This window comes from Peromyscus maniculatus, chromosome 3 (assembly GCF_049852395.1).
Source record: "Peromyscus maniculatus bairdii isolate BWxNUB_F1_BW_parent chromosome 3, HU_Pman_BW_mat_3.1, whole genome shotgun sequence".
Lineage (NCBI taxonomy): Eukaryota > Metazoa > Chordata > Mammalia > Rodentia > Cricetidae > Peromyscus > Peromyscus maniculatus.
This window is the reverse complement of record NC_134854.1, coordinates 89,040,024-89,059,440: the sequence shown is the minus strand read 5'-3', so window position 1 is coordinate 89,059,440 and position 19,417 is coordinate 89,040,024. Positions and strand designations below refer to the sequence as shown.

Here is a 19,417-nt window from a genome sequence, read left to right as displayed (position 1 = left end):
CTACCAACCTATTTGTGTAATACATCAGGAGTTTAGGAGATTTCCCTGGTTTCTGCTGGTACCAACTTAAATAATTGCTAATGCCCTGACTGGCCCGACATGTGATAGTGACTCTGTCTCCCAGAGATGCAGACAGGGAGGATGGAGACTGGGTCATCTGGATGTCACATCTGGCACCTAGGAATGGAGACATAATAATTAGCCACATAGTTAAGCTGATAAGAGAGGACCTCCCCCAAATGCCAGTGAACAATAATCACAGTGTAACAGTGAAATTCTCACTATAGTCATTTTTTTACCTGGTAACCAGAGCAGCAGGAGCCCGAGGAGCTGAGCAGGGGCCCTCATGTCTATGCTGAATCCTGACTGCAGTGACAGCTGTACAGGGTGTGACTGGTATATGAAGAAGTCCTCAAGGCTGTGCAGTGAGTGCATGCAAATCACTGGGAACCAGTTAGGGCAGGGCACAGCTGCAAGGCTTGCTCATCTCAGTAACTGAACACAAGTCCTGTGTCCCCAGATGCCCGAGGTCAGACCACACATATGCCCACAGAGACTGTATTTCTTTTTTAAAGTTTTAAAATTATAGGTGACATTTTGTAAGTTATTTGAAAATTTCTACTATACCTAAGCTCTATTTTAAATAATATATTTCAAAGATATACTAGAGGTAATATAAACAAATATCTGACTGCCAAGGAATATGCAACAAAGAAGGGACTACTAAATCTTCAACTCATTTAAATAATTCTTATAGATTAAAACAAAATACTAAGGCTGGGTGGTAGTGGTGCATGACTTTAATCCCAGCACTTGAGAGGCAAAAGCAAGTGGATCTGAGTACAAGGATAGCCTGTTCTGCAGAATGAGTTCCAGGACAACCAGAGGTAGTAAACCCCATCTAGCAAAGCCAAACAAACAAACAAACAAACAAACAAAAACAAAACAAAACAACTGTGTACTCTCCCTGAAAAATGTTTGTGTTTTTTGAGTAATCATTTTTTTAAAATAAAATAATAATTTACAAAACCTCTTTTAGTGAATTGAAAGGTAAAATTTAGCAGACTTAACCACACTTACTACAGTATAAAGAGAAGTACACGGTATGTGCACATATAGCACTTTGATCCCAACAACTTGTGTTACTTGAACTTCTGACTCCAAGTGAACATGAAAGTACTTTCATATCCCCCAGATTTATATGGATTTCACCCTTTTCTCAGTTTAGGATCCTCCATATTTGGCCACTTTTCTGTCATTTGCTACTGTTTCCAGAATTCCTCAGCATGGACTGACTAGTAACGACAGACGTAAATACCACAACAGAAAACATTACTACTCAGTGCATGTCTCCCCTATGTTTCACTGATATGTCTTGAGCAGTAACTGGAGACATCATCCTGATTCAGGAATAGCCAGTCTGCATGTGTGTCTCAGTCTTTGAACTACAGGCTGGATTACAATAGACCAGGAATTTAAGTGTTTCACTAAGTTTATGCTAGGTGATACTTCCAATAGTTGCTAATATTCTGATTGGCTAGCAAATGATGGTGACTCTGCGATGCAGACACAGTGGATGGAACTGGGTCCATCTGGCACCTGGGATTGGATACGTAATAAATTTCAACAAAATTAAGCACAGTGAACAAGGACTTTCCAAGTGAACCTGGCAACATTGATCACAGCGTCACATTTAATTTCCTATAGTAGTCCTTGGGAATTAAGAGGGAGTTATCGGGCTGGAGAGATGGCTCAGTGGTTAAGAGCACTGACTGCTCTTCCGGAGGTCCTGAGTTCAATTCCCAGCAACCACATGGTGGCTCACAACCACCCGTAATGAGATCTGGTGCCCTCTTCTGGCCTGCAAGGACACATGCATGCAGAACACTGTATACATAATAAATAAGTAAATCTTAAAAAAAAAAAAGAGGGAGTTATCATGATCATGCCATGTTCTGTCTGGGCCAACACTTACCCATTGTGTTACCAGCCAATCAATTAGTCCTTGTAACAGTGGACTGTGCTTTAGACACATGCCAAAGAGCAGAATATCATCAGATCTAGGTAGAGCTGCAGAAATGTTTATCATCTCAGTAACTCAGTGCAGGCTTGTGCCCTAAGTGTTGCAGGCTAGACCAGGACAATCCAAATTTGTCTCCAGAGGATGTATTTCTTCTATAAAGGTTCTACTCTACTAAAGACATTTTTTGAGACTATTTTCTAAATTTGTAGAAAGCATAGCACTAGTTGACATAATATTTAATTGTTAACAATAAATAAGGAGAATATTTTCAGTGGAATTACAGGAGATCACAGGCTACTAAATCATTAACTCACTCTTTCAGATTTTTTTTCATTTTAGGAAGATAAAACTAGTACTACATTGTTGTATTTTGTGGAAGATTTTACAGGTAATACAACCTTTTTGGCTTTTTATTTATTTTACATCCTAATCACTGGTTCAACTCCCTCCTCTCCCTCATGTCCCCCCTCTTCTGACTTCCCCCTCCATGCCTCTTCCATTTTTTATTTATTTTATAAATTATACATACCAACCACAGATCCACCTCTCATCCCTCCTCCTGCCCCTCCCAACTCCCGCCTTCCTCCCCTACCCTTCATTCCCTCCTCCAACAAGATAAGTTCTCCCATGGGGGAACCCAAGCCTGGAACATTCAGCTGAGGCAGGACCAAGCCACTCCCTGCTTTATCAGGGGTGATCAAGGTGTCCAAACATAGGTAATGGGATCCAGAAAGCCTGCTCATGCACTAGGAATAGATTCTGATCACATTACCTGGGATCCCTAAAAAAGATCTAGCTACAGAATTGTCTCCCATATGCAGAGGGTCTAGCCCAGTCCCATGTAGGTTCCACAGCTATTGGTCTCAAGTTCATGAGTTATTTTGAGCTTGGTTCTGTTGCCTCTGTGGATTTCCCCATCATGTTTTTGCCCCACCCAAACAAGCCCCTTGCTCATACCCTCTTCCCTTTCTTTGACTGGACCACCAGAGCTTGGGCTGGTGTGTGGTTGTGGATCTCCACATCTGCTTCCATCAGTTACTGGATGAAGGCTCTATGGTGACAGGGTACTCACCAATCTGATTACTAGGGTAGGCACCAGTTCAGGCACCCTCACTATTGTTGCTAGTAGTCTAATCTGGGGTCGTCCTTGTGGATTTCTGGGAATTTCCCTAGCACCAGGTTTCTCCCTTACCCCATAATGTCTCCCTCTATCAAGGTATCTCATTGCTTTCCCACTCTGTTCTTCCCCTTGCTCAACCATCATGTCCCCTCATGTTCATATTCATGGTTGTATTTTTAGCTCTTTGTCTGTTTTTAGATAATAATTCCTTGTTAAATACATAAGTACCACTTGTTCTGAAGACTCAGTTACTCCTTAGTTTTAATCTTTCATCAGCTCCCTCTTACACAGTCTCAAAGCATCTCCTATTGCTCCATAATGTGGAATAATATACTGTGTCCCAGGCCTATCCTATCAAACTGTCCTCAATAAGCAAACTTGAAATTAAAGTAAAAAAAAAAAATTTATGCAATGTGACCATTTTGGAAAGTGGGACAAATACATCCATAGAACTATCTGAGGCTTGTGCAGTCATGAAAAGAAATGAAAGATTGCACACACTGGGCAAAAAATATGCACACTGAAGCGGTCCTTCTCAAGATGCAGTCCCGTCTACCATCTTCCATAACTGACTATACTTTTAGAATCCAAGCTGCTGCCACTCCTTCTCCCAGCATGAATTCTCCTGAAAACCCCCTGTGGTGGTATTCTAATTGTACTGAAATGTGATTTTGATTGTATGTTAATAAATAAAGTTGGCCAGAGGTCGGAGCTATTAGAGCCATAGCAAGAGTGTAGCGGTGGTGGCACACGCCTTTAATCCCAGCACTTGGTAGAAGAGCTAGGTAGATCTCTGTGTGTTCAGGGATACAGCCAGCATTGGAGACATATGCCTTTGGACCTGGGGGTCTGTACATACAGACAGTGACGAGGTAGTCACGTGTTTGGGTTTACAACCAATGAAAAGGCAGAACAAAAGACTATGAAAAGACTTACACAGAGGAAATAGATCTCTTTTGGGAAGCTAGGACCACCACAGGAAGAAGGGTGAGATTTTAGCTCTGAGCTCTGACCTCTTGGCTTTCTCTTTTACATTGGTTCTGTGTTTCTTATTTAATAAGCCGATTGGTTACATCTACACCCCCCTCTCCCAGGGGTTCATTATGTGATAGCTGAAAGTCAGAGGAAAACAAATGTGTCTTAAGCATATTTCAGCCATGTTGACTGCACCATGTTGCACCAAAACAAGGAAATTATGTGGCAGCTTCATCAATTCAAGCAGGGAGGTTTTTGTTCAGGGATGTATCACTCTGGGAGGATATTCTATACTATGCTGACAGTAATAAACACCCACATCCTCAGGCTCCACTATACTAATTTTCAGTGTGAAATCTGTTCCTGACCCACTGCCACTGAACCTGTTTGGGACTCCTGAGGCAAGGTTGGACATCAGATAGATCAGGAGCTGAGGAGACTGGCCTGGTCTCTGCAGGTACCAATGTAAGTAAGTGTTGCCATCACTATATAAGAGACTCTTACTAGACCTGCAGGAGATGGAAGCTGACTCTCCAAGAGTGACAGGACTGGAGAGTGCAGGCTGGGTCATCACAATATCCCCACTGACCCCTGAAATAACAGAAATGAAAGGTTATATGCAGACAAAATGATACAATAAAATAATTTTCCTTCCTATTATTTTCTACTTACTGTATTCTTAAATTTTATTTATATTCTAAAACTGTTTAACAAGAAATACCTATGTAGAGACAGCATAGAAACTACCTAGAAATCAGCGGTACCATCTGCATTGGTACTTGTCAGAGTTGCCACAAGAGCACAAGTTCTCCTACCTTCGCCCTCTAAACCTCACAAGCACTTTCCTGGAGTATAATACTGGCAGTCTCACACATGTACAGAACATGTGTCTGCATCAGTAGGGTCCCTGAAATCCCCATTTCCCCCCACAATCTCCTTCTTCATCTTTGTTTCTTCCTTACCAGGGATCCAGAACACAAGCAGCCCCAGGAGCTGAGAAGCACACCTCATTCTGAGAACTTGGTTTGAAGAGTCCTGAATAATGAGGGCAGAAAGAGGGGCTAGCTTTTGTCCTGGACCTGCAAGGAGAGGTCCTCCCTAAGGAGCAAGATGCAAATCATGAGGTTAGTACAGCTGTGTGAAAAGAACCAAGAGACAGAAAAGACCACTATTAAGAGTGAAGACACAGGCCAGGCAGTGAAAGCACACACCTTTAATCCCAGCACTTAGGAGGCAGAGCCAGGTGGATCTCTGTGAGTTTGAGGCCAGCCTGGGCTACAGAGTGAGTTCCAGGAAAGACGCCAAAGCTATACAGAGAAAGCATGTCTCAAAAAAAAAATAGAAAGAAAAAAGAAAAAGAAGAGACAAAAGATGTGTCCTATGTTTATAGAAAAATGGATACAGTCTCCGCTGTCTATACCAGGGGTCAGATAGATTGCACTGTGAAAACTTGGATCTGTGTGAATGGAAACATACATGGTCTAAATGCCCAGGGCATGCCAAGAGAGCACTTTAGAACCAAGGCAATCTTTTCAACACTCTTTGTATTTGCCAAAGTTTTCAGCATAGCATCTTCCTGTCTTAGCCTATCTGATTTTGTTTGTTTGTTTTAGTTTTGTTAGAAACTGATAAAGAAAACTAAAGAGACAAGTAATCTTCATTTCTACATGACAAAGGACTCTCTAATGGCCATTTACAAGTATGTTGAAACATTACAAAGTAAAAAAGAAAAATGTATTTATGCAAACACATATATAATTCCCAATAGAATTTGTTATTTAAGTCGAATCTTAGCTAGATAAACTGAATTTCTAACATTTAGTTATAGGACTCAAATAGGCAAACACATCAATCCATGAGCTAATACAGTTTGAAGACTTAAATGTTATTTGTTCCATATTAGAACTTGAGAAATTGGTACAAATTTTCTGAGACTCAAGTCCTGACTTTAGCTTAGCTAAAGAATATGTGTTCAAATCTATATAGTGTTATCTTTTAGAAATTTATATAATTATAAATTTTGTGCTTATTATATAAGAAGCAATAGTGTATGCCTCTATTGCTATAGAAAACATGTTTCATCACATGTTGGAAATTTTGGGGCATGGAGAGAGGACATATCACACATGGTTCAGTGAGCTTTTTACTTGATATTTTCAGTCTGGTCTGGAAGTTTTTTTTTCCTTTGACAATTTCTAACATGTGTGCAATAAAACATGATCATATCTCTTCCCCATTTTCTACTCCATGTGCTTTTCTAATTCCTTGACCTCCTAGTACTATGTCTTCTCTTTTTGTTTCGTGTTGTATGGTGATATTTTATTTGTGCTGAAACGTGATTTTATTTGTATGTTAATAGATAAAGTTGTCTGAAGATCAGAGGTCAAAGCGAGCCATAAGCAGAATTAGGCAGTGGTAGCACATGCCCTTTATCTGATCACATGGCAGGCAGAGTGTCTGTGTGGTCAAGGACACAGTCAAATGGTGACCCAAACCTTTAATCGCAGTACCAACCATAGATCTGAAGGTCTGTATAGACAGGCAGTGACGAGGAAGTCATGTGGTTGGGTTTAGAGCCAATGAGAAGGCAGAGCAGAAAGGCAATAAAAAAACAAGTCAGACAGAAAAAAGCTCTCTCTGTGGAAGCAACGTGGCAAGGTGGTAAGATAAGATAGTCGTGGCTCTCTGATCTTGGCTATTAACTCTGTATTTGGCTCTGTGTTTCTTATTTACTAAGACTGTTTAGAATTTCATCTACAGTGTTGTTTCTTTTTAACCCATTAAGTCTAAGTGTTACATTCCATATGGTCATGGGGGTAGGCCTATACACTGGATCATGAGAAACCTACCAATGGACACACTCTAAAAGTAATGAATCTCCCTCTGCCAGCATCATTCAACTGCCAGGAGAAATTCTCAGAAAGGTATGGAGGCTGGAGAGCACTTCCCAAATGCATGGCTAAATTTTGGTTTCTTTGACCGTGTGCAGGTAAGAACAGCAGCTGTGACTGCATGATGCTGGCATTTACTAAATAGTTGTGCTGGCAAATTGCTTTCTGAATACTTACATTTATACCCACTGCCCTTGGTTGTTCATAACCTCAGTTAGAGAAGCTTCTTTTTGCAACAGATAGCACTCAACGCAAAGATATGTAACCATTCAAAGTGCTTACAATAAGAGACTGAGTGGAAGGTTCTAAACGTCACGTTTTTATTACCAACACTGCACCACACTCATGCATATCACACAGCCAGGAAAAATATTTTTAATTGAAAATAGATTCTTATATCATATTATACTTTGCAACCATAGTTTCCTTTTCCTCCACTCCTTCTAGCTTCCCCTCATTCCCTCTCCCCCATATCAAATCCTTCTCCATTTCTTCATCAGAAAAGAGCAGGTCTCTAAAAGACACCAGCCAAACAGTACAAAACAGGATACAGTAAGACAAGGTTAAAACCCTCATATCAAGGTTGGACAAGGAAACCCAATAGGAAGAAAAGTGTCTCAAGAGCAGGCAAAAGAGGTGGAGATACACCTGCTCCCACTGCTAGGAGTCCTACAAAAACTCTAAGCTGATATCCTTAACATATATGCAAAGAACATGGTGCAGACCCATGCAGGCCCCAGACCTGAATTTTCAGTCTCTGTTAACCCATGTGAGCCCTGCTTAGTTGATTCAGTGGCCATGTTCTCTTAATGCCCTCCATCCTCTCTGACTTATGCAGCCTTTCCTCCCCGCTCTTCCACAGGGCTTCCCAATTTTTAACGGGCATGTCTGTCTTCAATGGATACCTCCAATTTAGTCTCTATCTCTGCGTATCTTAATACAAAAAATACTGCTTTTCGTTTAACTCATGACATGTCATGTTTATAACTGGAAAATCTAAAAGAAGTTTACAAAAGAAATAAAACAGTTTTGAATAAGATAAAGATTTTCCTGTGTGAAATGTTCAATAGTGAAGGCTTATCATTCAATAAAGGAGGAAGCAAAATCTCCATAGTGGTAGAGATTCATAGAAGCTATGGAGGAGCCAGTCCTTTGGAGGCAATGAGAATTAAATTGTGCTGCCACCATATATCAGGACCACTAATTACAATTAATTTTTACTTAATCTTTTAAACAGGCATGGGGTAGGAGGGAGAGATTGTAAGAATGTATTTCAAAGCACTTGAAGATGGACCGTGAACATACTGTACAGGATACGACTGTCATTTTGCTCCATCCTTCCTCAGCATGAGTGAACAAACAAGATACTCAACTGGAATTTCCTCTGAATGATTTTCTCCCACTTGAAACTATTCTATGGAAAAATTCATTGGGAGTTTTTCCTGTGGCCAATAATTCAGTGTCACTTCACAAACATGTTTATCCACGATAGTACAGAATGCATTATAATAAAATAAAAGAACAAAAACACTTGAAAACTGTTTGCAACTTTTCATGTACAAATATGTAACATCTATAAGTAGATGGTATCAACTCTAATAAAAATACCCATTCCCAATGCTCAGATGAAGCTTAGGAATTATCATTGTATAAATAAGTACTCAAAACCGTGAAGGAAAACCCTTTTGTCCTCTTAAAACCCTTAAATGTATAATGATCCTGACACATGGGAATTCTGAGTTCAAAGGGAAGATTACAAAATGCAGTTATACATCTCAGTGAGATGAGGAAGAACACATTCTAACAACTTGGTGATCAATGAGAGATGCTCAGGTTTAGGGGCAGGTAGTTCTACCACATTTCATATGCATATCAAAACAAAGAATGGGAAGATCTTTCCAACTGTCAGCCTCACTTTGTCTCTCAAATCCATGGTCACTGGTTACTGATCTGCTTCTTCAATTTTTGGGCAAGAGTCTCTCATTTGGCAATAGAAGTTTCCTGATTTAAGTACCCTTAGTCCTAAAGTCCTGAACTACTCCCTAGACTTTCAACAGAGGACTCTGCATTCATTGAACTTGCTAAGGCAAGAATGACAATAATGACCACAAAATAAAGTTGTATGTGTCTATTGCAGCTATACCATTTCCAGATGAGATCCACTACCACAAAGACCTTTTAAAAATGTCTAGATAATGGCTTCAGAAAGGACATAATATTTAAAACTGTAGAAGAAAGAAATATGTTTATCTTCAAAATATATCCATTTACTTTGAAAAATCAATATGCTTAAAGTTGAAACTAAGATATGAAACAGTGACTTGGGTTTCAGTTCCAGGGATCTTGTCAGAGGTGATCCAGACTCCCCCATATTGCTCAGATCATGACCCCATGTACACATTCCAAAGTTAGAAAAACATGGTATTTTCTGATTACCTTTTTAGCTGCTTGTATTATATAGTACATTGTAGGAAATAATGGGGATTCCATTACAGTAGTGAGGTGTAGCATATTTAGGCTCCAGGATGGGTAAACTGAATGTGAAATGTGCACTGACCATGAGAGAATTTCAGAGAAAGGCTGTACAGAAAATGGCATGTAGATCTTTGGAGGCTGATCCAGTTTCTGCTGGAACCAGTGTCAGCTTGTGACTTGACTGGCCTGAAAAGGATGGCAGTCCTATCCTCTGAAGCTATACACAGAGAATAGAGACTAGGTCTACACAATTGCACTGCTGCAGCTGAAATAAAATATGAAACACAAGCAGACTTGACTGTGCTGGAGGTTACTTCTGCAAACCTATGAAAGAAAAAAGATTCATTCTAATTCCTTGACAGGCTGTTCAATATACAAGGAACTCAAAATCAGTATCATAATGAAATGTTACTTCACAGTAACTAATAAGAAGCTAATGGAGAAATCATAAATCGTTAAATTGTTAGTGGGCATGGAAATGATGTAGGGACCATAGAATTCAAGGGATATGCCTGCCATTTGTCTGACCAAATCCACTCCAAGGTATATTCAGGAGAACCGAAGTTTAAAAGCAGTGTGAAAGTTTGCACCCTACTGTTTACATCATTATAGGCAAAGAAGGGATAAAGAAATTCTGTAATAGACAATACAATGAATTATAGAAATATCAGTATACATTCATACCTTGCTTAATAAAAAAATGAATTGCATCTAATGAATCATGAGACAATTTTTTTCCCTTTTATTTTATTTTACAATACCATTCAGTTCTCTACAACAGCCATGGATTCCCTTGTTCTCCCCTTTCCTGCCCACCTCCCCTTCCCCCCAGCTAACCCCCCATGCCTACCTCCTCCAGTGCAAAGCCTCCCCCAAGGACTGAGATCAACCTGGTAGACTCAGTCCAGGCAGGTCCAGTCCCCTCCTCCCAGACTGAGCCAAGCATCCCTGCATAGGTCCCAGGTTTCAAGCAGTTAACTCATGCAATGAGCACAGGACCTGGAACCACTGCCTAGATGCCTCCCAAACAGATCAAGCCAATCAACAGTCTCACCTATGCAGAGGGCCTGATCCAGTTGGGGGCCCCTCAGCCTTTGGTTCATAGTTCATGTGTTTCCATTTGTTTGGCTATTTGTCCCTGTGCTTTATCCAACCTTGGTTTCAACAATTCTTGCTCATATAAACCCTCCTCTTTCTCGCTAATAAGACTCCTGGCGCTCCACCCGGGGCCTAGCAGTGGATCTCTGCATCCAGATTCCTCAGTCCTTGGATGGTGTTTATGGCACAACGATTAGGGTGTTTGGCCATCGCATCACCAGAGTAGGTCAGTTCCAGCTGTCTCTCTGCCATTGCCAGCAGTCTTTTGTGGGTGTATCATTGTGGATTTCTGTGGGCCTCTTTAGCACTTTGTTTCTTCCTTTTCTCATGTGGTCTTCATTTACCATGGTCTCCTATCCCTTGTTCTCCCTCTCTGTTCTTGGTCCAGCTGGCATCTCCCGCTCCCACTAGCTCTCTTTCCCTCGACCCTCGCCCTTCATTACCCCCACTCATGTCCAGGTTGTTCATGTAGATCTCATCCATTTCTCCATCATTGGGTGATCCTCGTGTCTTTCTTGGGGTTCTGTTTTCCAGGTAGCATCCCTGGTGATGTGAGTAGCAGTCCAGTCATCCTTGTTCAAATTGTAGTATCCTCCTATGAGTGAGTACATACCATATTTGCCTTTCTGAGTCTGGGTTATCTCACTCAGGAAGATTTTTTCTAGATCCATGTATTTGGCAAACCTCATGATGTCATTGTTTTACTCTGCTGAGTAGTATTCCATTGTGTATATGTGCAACAATTTATTTATCCATTCTTCAGTTAAAGGGCATCTAGGTTGTTTCCAGATTTTGGCTAGTACAAACAATGCTAATATGAACATAGCTGAGCAAGTGCCCTTTTGGTATGATTGAGCATTTCTTGGGTATATGCCCAAGAGTGGTATAACTGGATCATGGAGGAGATTGATTCCCAATTTTCTAAGAAAGCACCATATTGATTTCCAAAGTGGTTGTACAAGCTTGCATTCCCACCAGCAGTGGAGAAGAGTTCCCCTAGTTCCACATCCTCTCCAGCATAAAGTGTCTTCAGTGTTTTTGATCTTAGCCATTCTGACAGGCATGAGGTGGTATTTCAGAGTTTTTTTGATTTGCATTTCCCTGATGATTAGGGATGTTGAGTAATTCCTTAAATGTCTTTCAGGCATTTGAGTTTCCTCTGTTGAGAATTCTCTGTTAAGTTCTATAGCCCATTTTTTTAATTGGACTGTTGGTCATTTTGTAGTCTAATTTCTTGTGTTCCTTATATATTCTGGATATCAGTCCTCTGTCACATGTGGAGTTGGTGAAGATCTTTTCCCATTTTGTAGGCTGTCACTTTGCCTTGTTGACCGTATCCTTTGCTCTACAAAAGCTTCTCCGTTTCAAGAAGTTCCTTTGATTGATTGTTTCTCTCAGTGCCTGTGCTACTGGTGTTATATTTAGGAAGTGATCTCCTATGCCAATGCGTTCAAGACTACTTCCTACTTTCTCTTCTAGCAGGTTCAGAGTAGCTGGATTTATGTTGAGGTCCTTGATCCACTTGGACTTAAGTTTTGTGCATGGTGACAGATATGGATCTATTTGCAGCCTTCTACATGTTGATATCCAGTTATGCTAGCACCATTTGTTGAAGATGCTTTCTTTTTTCCATTGTACACTTTTGGCTTCTTTGTCAAAAATTATGTTCATAGGTGTGCGGGTTAATGTCAGGGTCTTCAATTCGATTCCATTGGTCCACATGTCGTTTTTTATGCCAATGCCAAGGTGTTTTTATTACTGTAGCTCTATAGTAGAGCTTGAAGTCCGGGATCGTGATGCCTCCAGAGGTTGTTTTATTGTACGGGATTCTTTTGGCTATCCTGGGTTTTTTGTTTTTCCATATGAAGTTGAGTATTATTCTTTCCAGGTCTGTGAAGAATTGTGTTGGTATTTTGATGGGGATTGCATTGAATCTGTAGATTGCTTTTGGTAAAATTGCCATTTTTACTATGTTGGTCCTTCCTATCCATGAGCATGGGAGATATTTCCATTTTCTGACATCTTTTTCCATTTCTTTTTTCAGGGACTTAAAGTACTTGTCATATAGATCCTTTACTTGCTTGGTTAGTGTTACCCCAAGGTATTTTGTATCATTTGTGGCTATCGTAAAGGGTTATGTATCAATGATTTCCTGCTCAGCTTCTTTGTCCATTGTATATAGGAGGGCTACTGATTTTTTTTGAGTTGATCTTGTATCTTGCTATGTTGCTGAAGGTGTTTATAAGCTTTATCAGTTCCTGGGTGGAATCTTTGGGGTCACTCAAGTATACTATCATGTCATCTGCAAATAGGGAAAGCTTGACTTCTTCCTTTCCAGTTTTTATCCCCTTAATCTCCTTATGTTGTCTTATTGCTTTGGCTAGAACTTCAAGTACTATATTGAATAGGTATGGGGAGAGCGGACAGCCTTGCCTCATTCCTGATTTTAGTGGAATTGCTCTGAGTTTCTCTCCATTTAATTTGATGTTGGCAGTTGGCTTACTGTAAATTGCCTTTATTATGTTTAGGTATGTTCCCTGTATTCCTGATTGCTCCAAGACTTTTATCATGAAGGGGTGTTGGATTTTGTCAAGTGCCTTTTCTGCATCTAGTGAGATGATCATGTGTTTTTTTTTCTTTGAGTTTGTTTATATGGTGTATTACATTGACAGACTTTCGTATGTTGAACCACCCTTGCATCCCTGGGATGAATCATGGTTGATAATTGATTTGATGTGCTCTTGGAGTCTGTTTGCAAGTATTTCATTGAGTATTTTTGCATCAATGTTCATGAGAGAGATTGGCTATCGTTCTCTTTCTTTATTGTATCCTTGTTTGGTTTAGGAATCAGGGTAATTGTAGCCTCATAGAAGGAGTTTGGTAATGTTCCTTCTGTTTCTATTATGTGGAACAATTTAGAGAATATTGCTAGTAACTCTTCTTTGAATATCTGTTAGAATTCTGCGCAGAAACCATCTGGTCCTGGGCTTTTTTTGGTTGGGAGAATTTAATGACTGTTTCTATTTCCTTAGGAGTTATTGGACTATTTAAATAGTTTTTCTGGTCTTGATTAAACTTAGGTATGTGGTACTTATCCAGAAAAATGTCCATTTCTTTTAGGTTTTCCAGTTTTGTGGAGTAGAGGTTTTTGAAATATGACCTGATGATTCTCTGGATTTCCTCAATGTCTGTTGTTCTGTCCCCCTTTTCATTTCTGTTTTTCTTGATTTGGATTCTCTCTCTGTGTTTTTTATTTAGTTTGGATAAGGGCTTGTCTATCTTGTTGATTTTCTCAAAGAACCAACTCTTTGTTTCATTAATTTTTTGTATTGTTCTCTTAGTTTCTATTTTATTGATTTCACCTCTCACTTTGATAATTTCCTGGTGTCTATGCTTCCTGGGAGACTTTGCTTCTTCTTGTTCTAGAGCTTTCAGGTTTCAGCTTTCAGTGATGTTAAGTCACTAGTGTGAGATTTCTCCAACTTCTTTATGAGGGCATTCAGTGCTATGAATTACCCTCTTAGCACTGCTTTCATAGTGTCTCATAAGTTTGGTTATGTGGTGTCTTCATTTTTGTTGATCTCTAGGAAGGCTTTAATTTCTTTATATCTTCCTTAACCCATTGGTGATTCGATTGAGCATTATTCAGTTTCCATGAGATTGTTTGAAATATGACCTTATAATTCTCTGGATTTCCTCAATGTCTGTTGTTATGTCCCCCTTTTCATTTCTGATTTTGTTGATTTGGATTCTCTCTCTCTGTCTTTTGGTTAGTTTGGATAAGGGCTTGTCTATCTTGTTGATTTTCTCAAAGAACCAACTCTTTGTTTCATTAATTTTTTGTATTATTCTCTTAGTTTCTAATTTATTAATTTCACCTCTCACTTTGATAATTTCCTGGCGTCTATTCTTCCTGGGAGACTTTGCTTCTTCTTGTTCTAGAGCTTTCAGATGTGCTGTTAAGTCACTAGTGTGGGATTTCTCCAACTTCTTTATGTGGGCATTTAGTGCTATGAATTTCCCTCTTAACACTGCTTTCATAGTGTCCCATAAGTTTGGGTATGTGGTGTCTTCATTTTCATTGATCTCTAGGAAGTCTTTAATTTCTTTCTTTATTTCTTCCTTAACCCATTGGTGATTCAGTTGAGCATTATTCAGTTTCCATGAAATTGTAGGTTTTCTGTAGTTTTTGTTGTTGTTGAAATCTAGCTTTAAACCATGGTAGTCTGATAGAACACAGGAGGTTATTCTGATTGTTTTGTATCTGTTGAGATTTGCTTTGTGGCCAAGTATGTGGTCGATTTTAGAGAAAGTTCCATGGGGTGCTGAGAAGAATGTATATTCTTTCTTGTTAGGATGGAATGTTCTGTAGATATCTATTAGGTCCAATTGGGTCATGACATCAGTTAAGTCCTTTATCTCTCTGTTAAGTTTCGATTTGGGAGATCTGTCCAGTGGTGAAAGTGGGGTGTTGAGATCTCCCACTATTAATGTGTGGGGTTTTATATGTGGTTTAAGCTTTAGTAATGTTTCTTTTACATATGTGGGTGCCCTTGTGTTTGGGGCATATATGTTCAGAATTGAAACTTCATCTTGGTCGATCTTTCCTGTGACAAGGATGTAATGTCCTTCTTGATCTCTTTTGATTGATTTTAGTTTGAAGTCTATTTTGTTGGATATCAGGATGGCTACCCCTGCTTGTTTCTTAAGACCATTTGATTGAAAAGTCTTTTCCCAGCCTTTTATTCTTAGGTAGTGTCTGTCTTTGAATTTGAGATGTGTTTCTTGTATGCAGCAGAAAGATGGGTCCTGCTTTCGTATCCATTCTGTAAGTCTATGTCTTTTTATAGGTGAGTTAAGTCCGTTGATATTAAGGGATATTAATGACCAGTGATTCTTCATCCCTGTTATTTTTGGTGGTAGTGTGTGTGTACTTCTCTTCTTTGGGGTTTACTGTTGTGGCTTTATCTATTGCCTGTGTTTTCAAGTGTGTATCTGACTTCCCTCAGTTGGAATTTTCCTTCTAGTGCTTTCTGTAGGGCTGGGTTTGTGGATAGGTATTGTTTAAATCTGGCTTTGTCTTCGAATGTCTTATTCCTTCCGTCTATGATGATTGAAAGTTTTGCTGGGTATATTAGTCTGGGCTGACATCCATGGTCTCTTAGTGTCTGCATTACATCTGTCCAGGTCCTTCTGGCTTTCAAAGTCTCCATTGAGAAGTCGGGTGTTATTCTGATGGGTTTGCCTTTATAGGTCACTAGGCCTTTTTCCTTTGCTGCTTTTAATATTCTTTCTTTACTCTGTATGTTTAGTTGTTTAATTATTATGTGGCGAGGAAACTTTTTTGGGGGTCTAGTCTGTTTGGTGTTCTATAGGCTTCTTGTATCTGCATAGGCATTTCCTTCTTTAAGTTGGGAAAGTTTTCTTCTATGATTTTGTTGCATATATTTTCTGTGCCTTTTAGTTGGTATTCTTCTCCTTTTTCTATCCCTATTATTTGTAGGTTTGGTCTTTTCAAGGTGTCCCAAATTTCTTGGACATTTTGGTTCACGACTTTGTTGGCTCTAGTGTTTTCTTTGACTGATGAATCTATTTCTTCTACTGTATCTTCAATGCCAGAGATCCTCTCTTCCATCTCTTGCATTCTGTTGGTTATACTTGCATCTGAAATTCCCGATCTTTTACTTAGATTTTCTGTTTCCAACATTCCCTCTGTTTGTGTCTTCTTAATTTTTTCTATTTCCCTTTTCAGGTCTTGGACTGTTTCCTTTATTTGTTTCATTGCTTTTTCATGATTTTCTTTCAATACTTTATTGTTTTCTTCCAGGACTTTGTTGTTTTCTTCCAGGACTTTATTGTTTTCTTCTAATTTGTTTGCCCTTTCCTCTAGTTGTTTACAGTGTTCTTCCAATTTTCTTGTCTTTTCCTCTACATAAGCCTCTACCCTCTTCACGATGTTATTCATAAGGCTGTTTTCTTCTGCTTCTTCCAATTTTTGATATTCAGGTCTAGATGTTGGAGGCAGGCTAGGTTCTGGTGATGCTGTATTGCTCTTTATTTTGTTGTATGTACTTCTGCCTTGACATCTGCCCACCTCCTTGTGGTTCGTTCTTGGTCTTATCAGCGCACTTGGTTCAGACAGAGCTGACAGATTCAGGAAGTCTCTCTCTCTTGTCCAGGTGGGAGCTCTCTTGTCCAAATGGGAACTCTGGGGCAGGATGGAAGCTCTTATCTAGAGTGGAATTCCAGGACAGGAGGGGAGGTTTTTTCCAGACCGGAAGTCCGGGTCAGGATGGATGCTCTTACCCAGAAGGGAAGTCCAGGGCAGGGTGGGCGCTCTTGTCCAGAAGGGAAGTCCAGAGCAGGATGGGAGCCCTCTCTGGTCCAGAAGGGAATTCCAGGGTAGGATGGGAGCTGGGGGCCAGTCTCTAAGTCTCAGGAATTGGCTAGGGTCTTGGGCGGATGTACATGGGGCCAAGGCGTGGAGATTGCAGTGTCTGCCGGGGATCTTGGAGAAGGGGATCCTTCCCGGTGGAGCTAGAAGGGAACTTGCCTGGTGGCCAGAACCTGGTGCCAAGTTGTGCAGGTCTTCCCCGGAGTGGCTGATGCCCAGGGATGGGGTCTGGGCAGTGAGACAATTTATTAATTGTGTAAATCACAGATGTAACTTATATAAGCCTAAAATATAAAGCTCTCTACCCACCCAGGCTTTGGTTACATGCCATTGTTCCTAAGCAAGGCACCTGTAGATAAAATGAATATATTGGCTATTGGCCACAGTAATAGTACAATGTAGACAACTATAGATTTAAGCATATCTAAACAATCAATTGATACAGAGTATATTACAATATTAAAGGTAAAATATAATACACCTATAGAATGTACATGTTGTAAATGGACATTGTAAAAGTTCCTCTGAAAAAATCAGTGAGTGGCTAGAGGCTGAAAGCGAAGGTTTTTGCCACCACAGTCACTAAGAGTCAAAGTCATGTGTGATGTGTCACCTGTCCCTGAGCATACAGTTACAAGAGTAAATAACTTGCAGTTCTGGGATTCTCCACTGGAAATACACCTCAGTTTATATCTGGTTCATCACTTATCACTGACTCACCTGCTTCCAAAACCCAATGTGTGTTTTAGACTCAGTATGTGAATAACTGACTCCCACGTGTGCATTTTATAGTCTCTTTACTACCTTCAACCAAAGTCTTCAAACTCTTTATTTTCCTTAAGATCTATCCAGGACACTATCTATGGGACACTTGTTTCTATTCTGTCTCCACTTACTTCCTAATCTTGTCCTTTTCCAACTCCTACTTTGAAATTCTTATAACAGCCATTTTATTTCAGCATGCTGTGACTGATACTGCTCTAAACATTTACACACTAGGCTTTCACTCTTGAGCAAGTTTAATAAAACTTATCCTGAAATTTACAGTCAAAGGGGAATTGTTGAGAATAAGAGTTTTAGTGCTAGAGGGAACAGGATAATTGGAGGTAAAAACAAAAATATGAAATAATCATTATTTTATGTTTTTAAATTCCCAAAGTATATGATGAATTAAAATAAAACAAAATTAAAAGAATGAACAACATAGGCAGTATATGGGACACCATTAAATGAACACAAACTTATATTTTGGGCTTTCTAGCAGGAGGAGATAAAGGACAACATAGAGAAAAACATATTTAATGAAGTTCAATGAAGATCCAGGTCATGGAAGATAAAGGTCTCTCAAATAAACTCAATGCAAAGCACCTCTCCAAGAGATAAAATTCTAGAAAGAAAATAAAACAGGATATAAAAGGGGCACTAAGTTACATGTAAGAGGATCCTGATAGAATGACAGCAATGTCTCAATAAGAATCTAACAGGTAAGAGATGACTGGGTAAAACAGCCAAAGTTGTGACCAGAAACAACAGCAAAATTTCCCTGCTCACCAAAAAACACCCCAATACCAGAAAACTTCAGAAATAAATGAAAAACAAACACTATCTGGAAAAAAAAGAAAGGTAATTTAATCTGAAAACAGGTTTGCAACAAATTCACTAAATTTTCACAAATGAAGAATTAAAAATTAAAATATTATAAATCCATAAAAACACTATAAATGAATAAGAACAGAGGAAAGAAAATATTCCAAACATCCAGGAAATACTAGCATGAATATGTACCTACCCATCAGTAATTGTGCATGTAATTTGGAATAAAACATGGAGTCAAAAGAGTAACAACAGCTGCATGAAGATAAAAAGAACCATTTGTTCATCAGTAAAAAGAGACTTCATTAGTAAAACATAGTCTGAACTTAGGGAGTCAATGAACATACTTTACACAAATAGGAAACAAAATAGAGTAGGATATGCAATATTTACATTAATAAAATAGAATTTAAGTCAAAACATAAAATGTGACAAATGAAGTAATTGTATAGTAAAGGAGACAGTTAAAGATTAAGTCTCAGTTTCTTGTCTTCCATACTGGCTAATTTTTAGTGACACAGGCAGAAACGGATGCTTGGACCAGAATGGTTTTCACTCAGGTTACCCCATCATTCCTCCTGCTGAGAGGGCACCTGTTCACCATTCTCCTGAGGCAGATGCAATATCATTATTATTGTCCTGATGAAGCCTGAAATGCATGGCTAGTTAGCTGTTAATAACTTAGGCATTCATGCTCTACGGCTCTCAGCTGCAACCAATAATCTGGACTTCCTCAGCACCTCCCTTTGTCTCAGAGATAAGTAATATATTTAGCAACTGGACCATGCCAAGTAAGGGTGTTTTTGTTAGGGTTTGAATCACTGTGGGAGGAAAATGTGAACTTTGGA

The 19,417-nt window shown here is 39.4% G+C and overlaps 1 gene segment (V, D, J or C); it reads right to left on the bottom strand.

Moving 5' to 3' along the window:
* Positions 1-4,377: 4,377 nt before the first annotated feature.
* LOC102910224 (immunoglobulin kappa variable 2-112-like) lies at positions 4,378-19,211 on the bottom strand. The segment is given in 3 exon segments: positions 4,378-4,709; positions 5,081-5,216; positions 19,135-19,211. Coding segments are annotated over 3 exon segments (507 nt in total).
* Between the last annotated feature and the right edge of the window lie 206 nt (positions 19,212-19,417).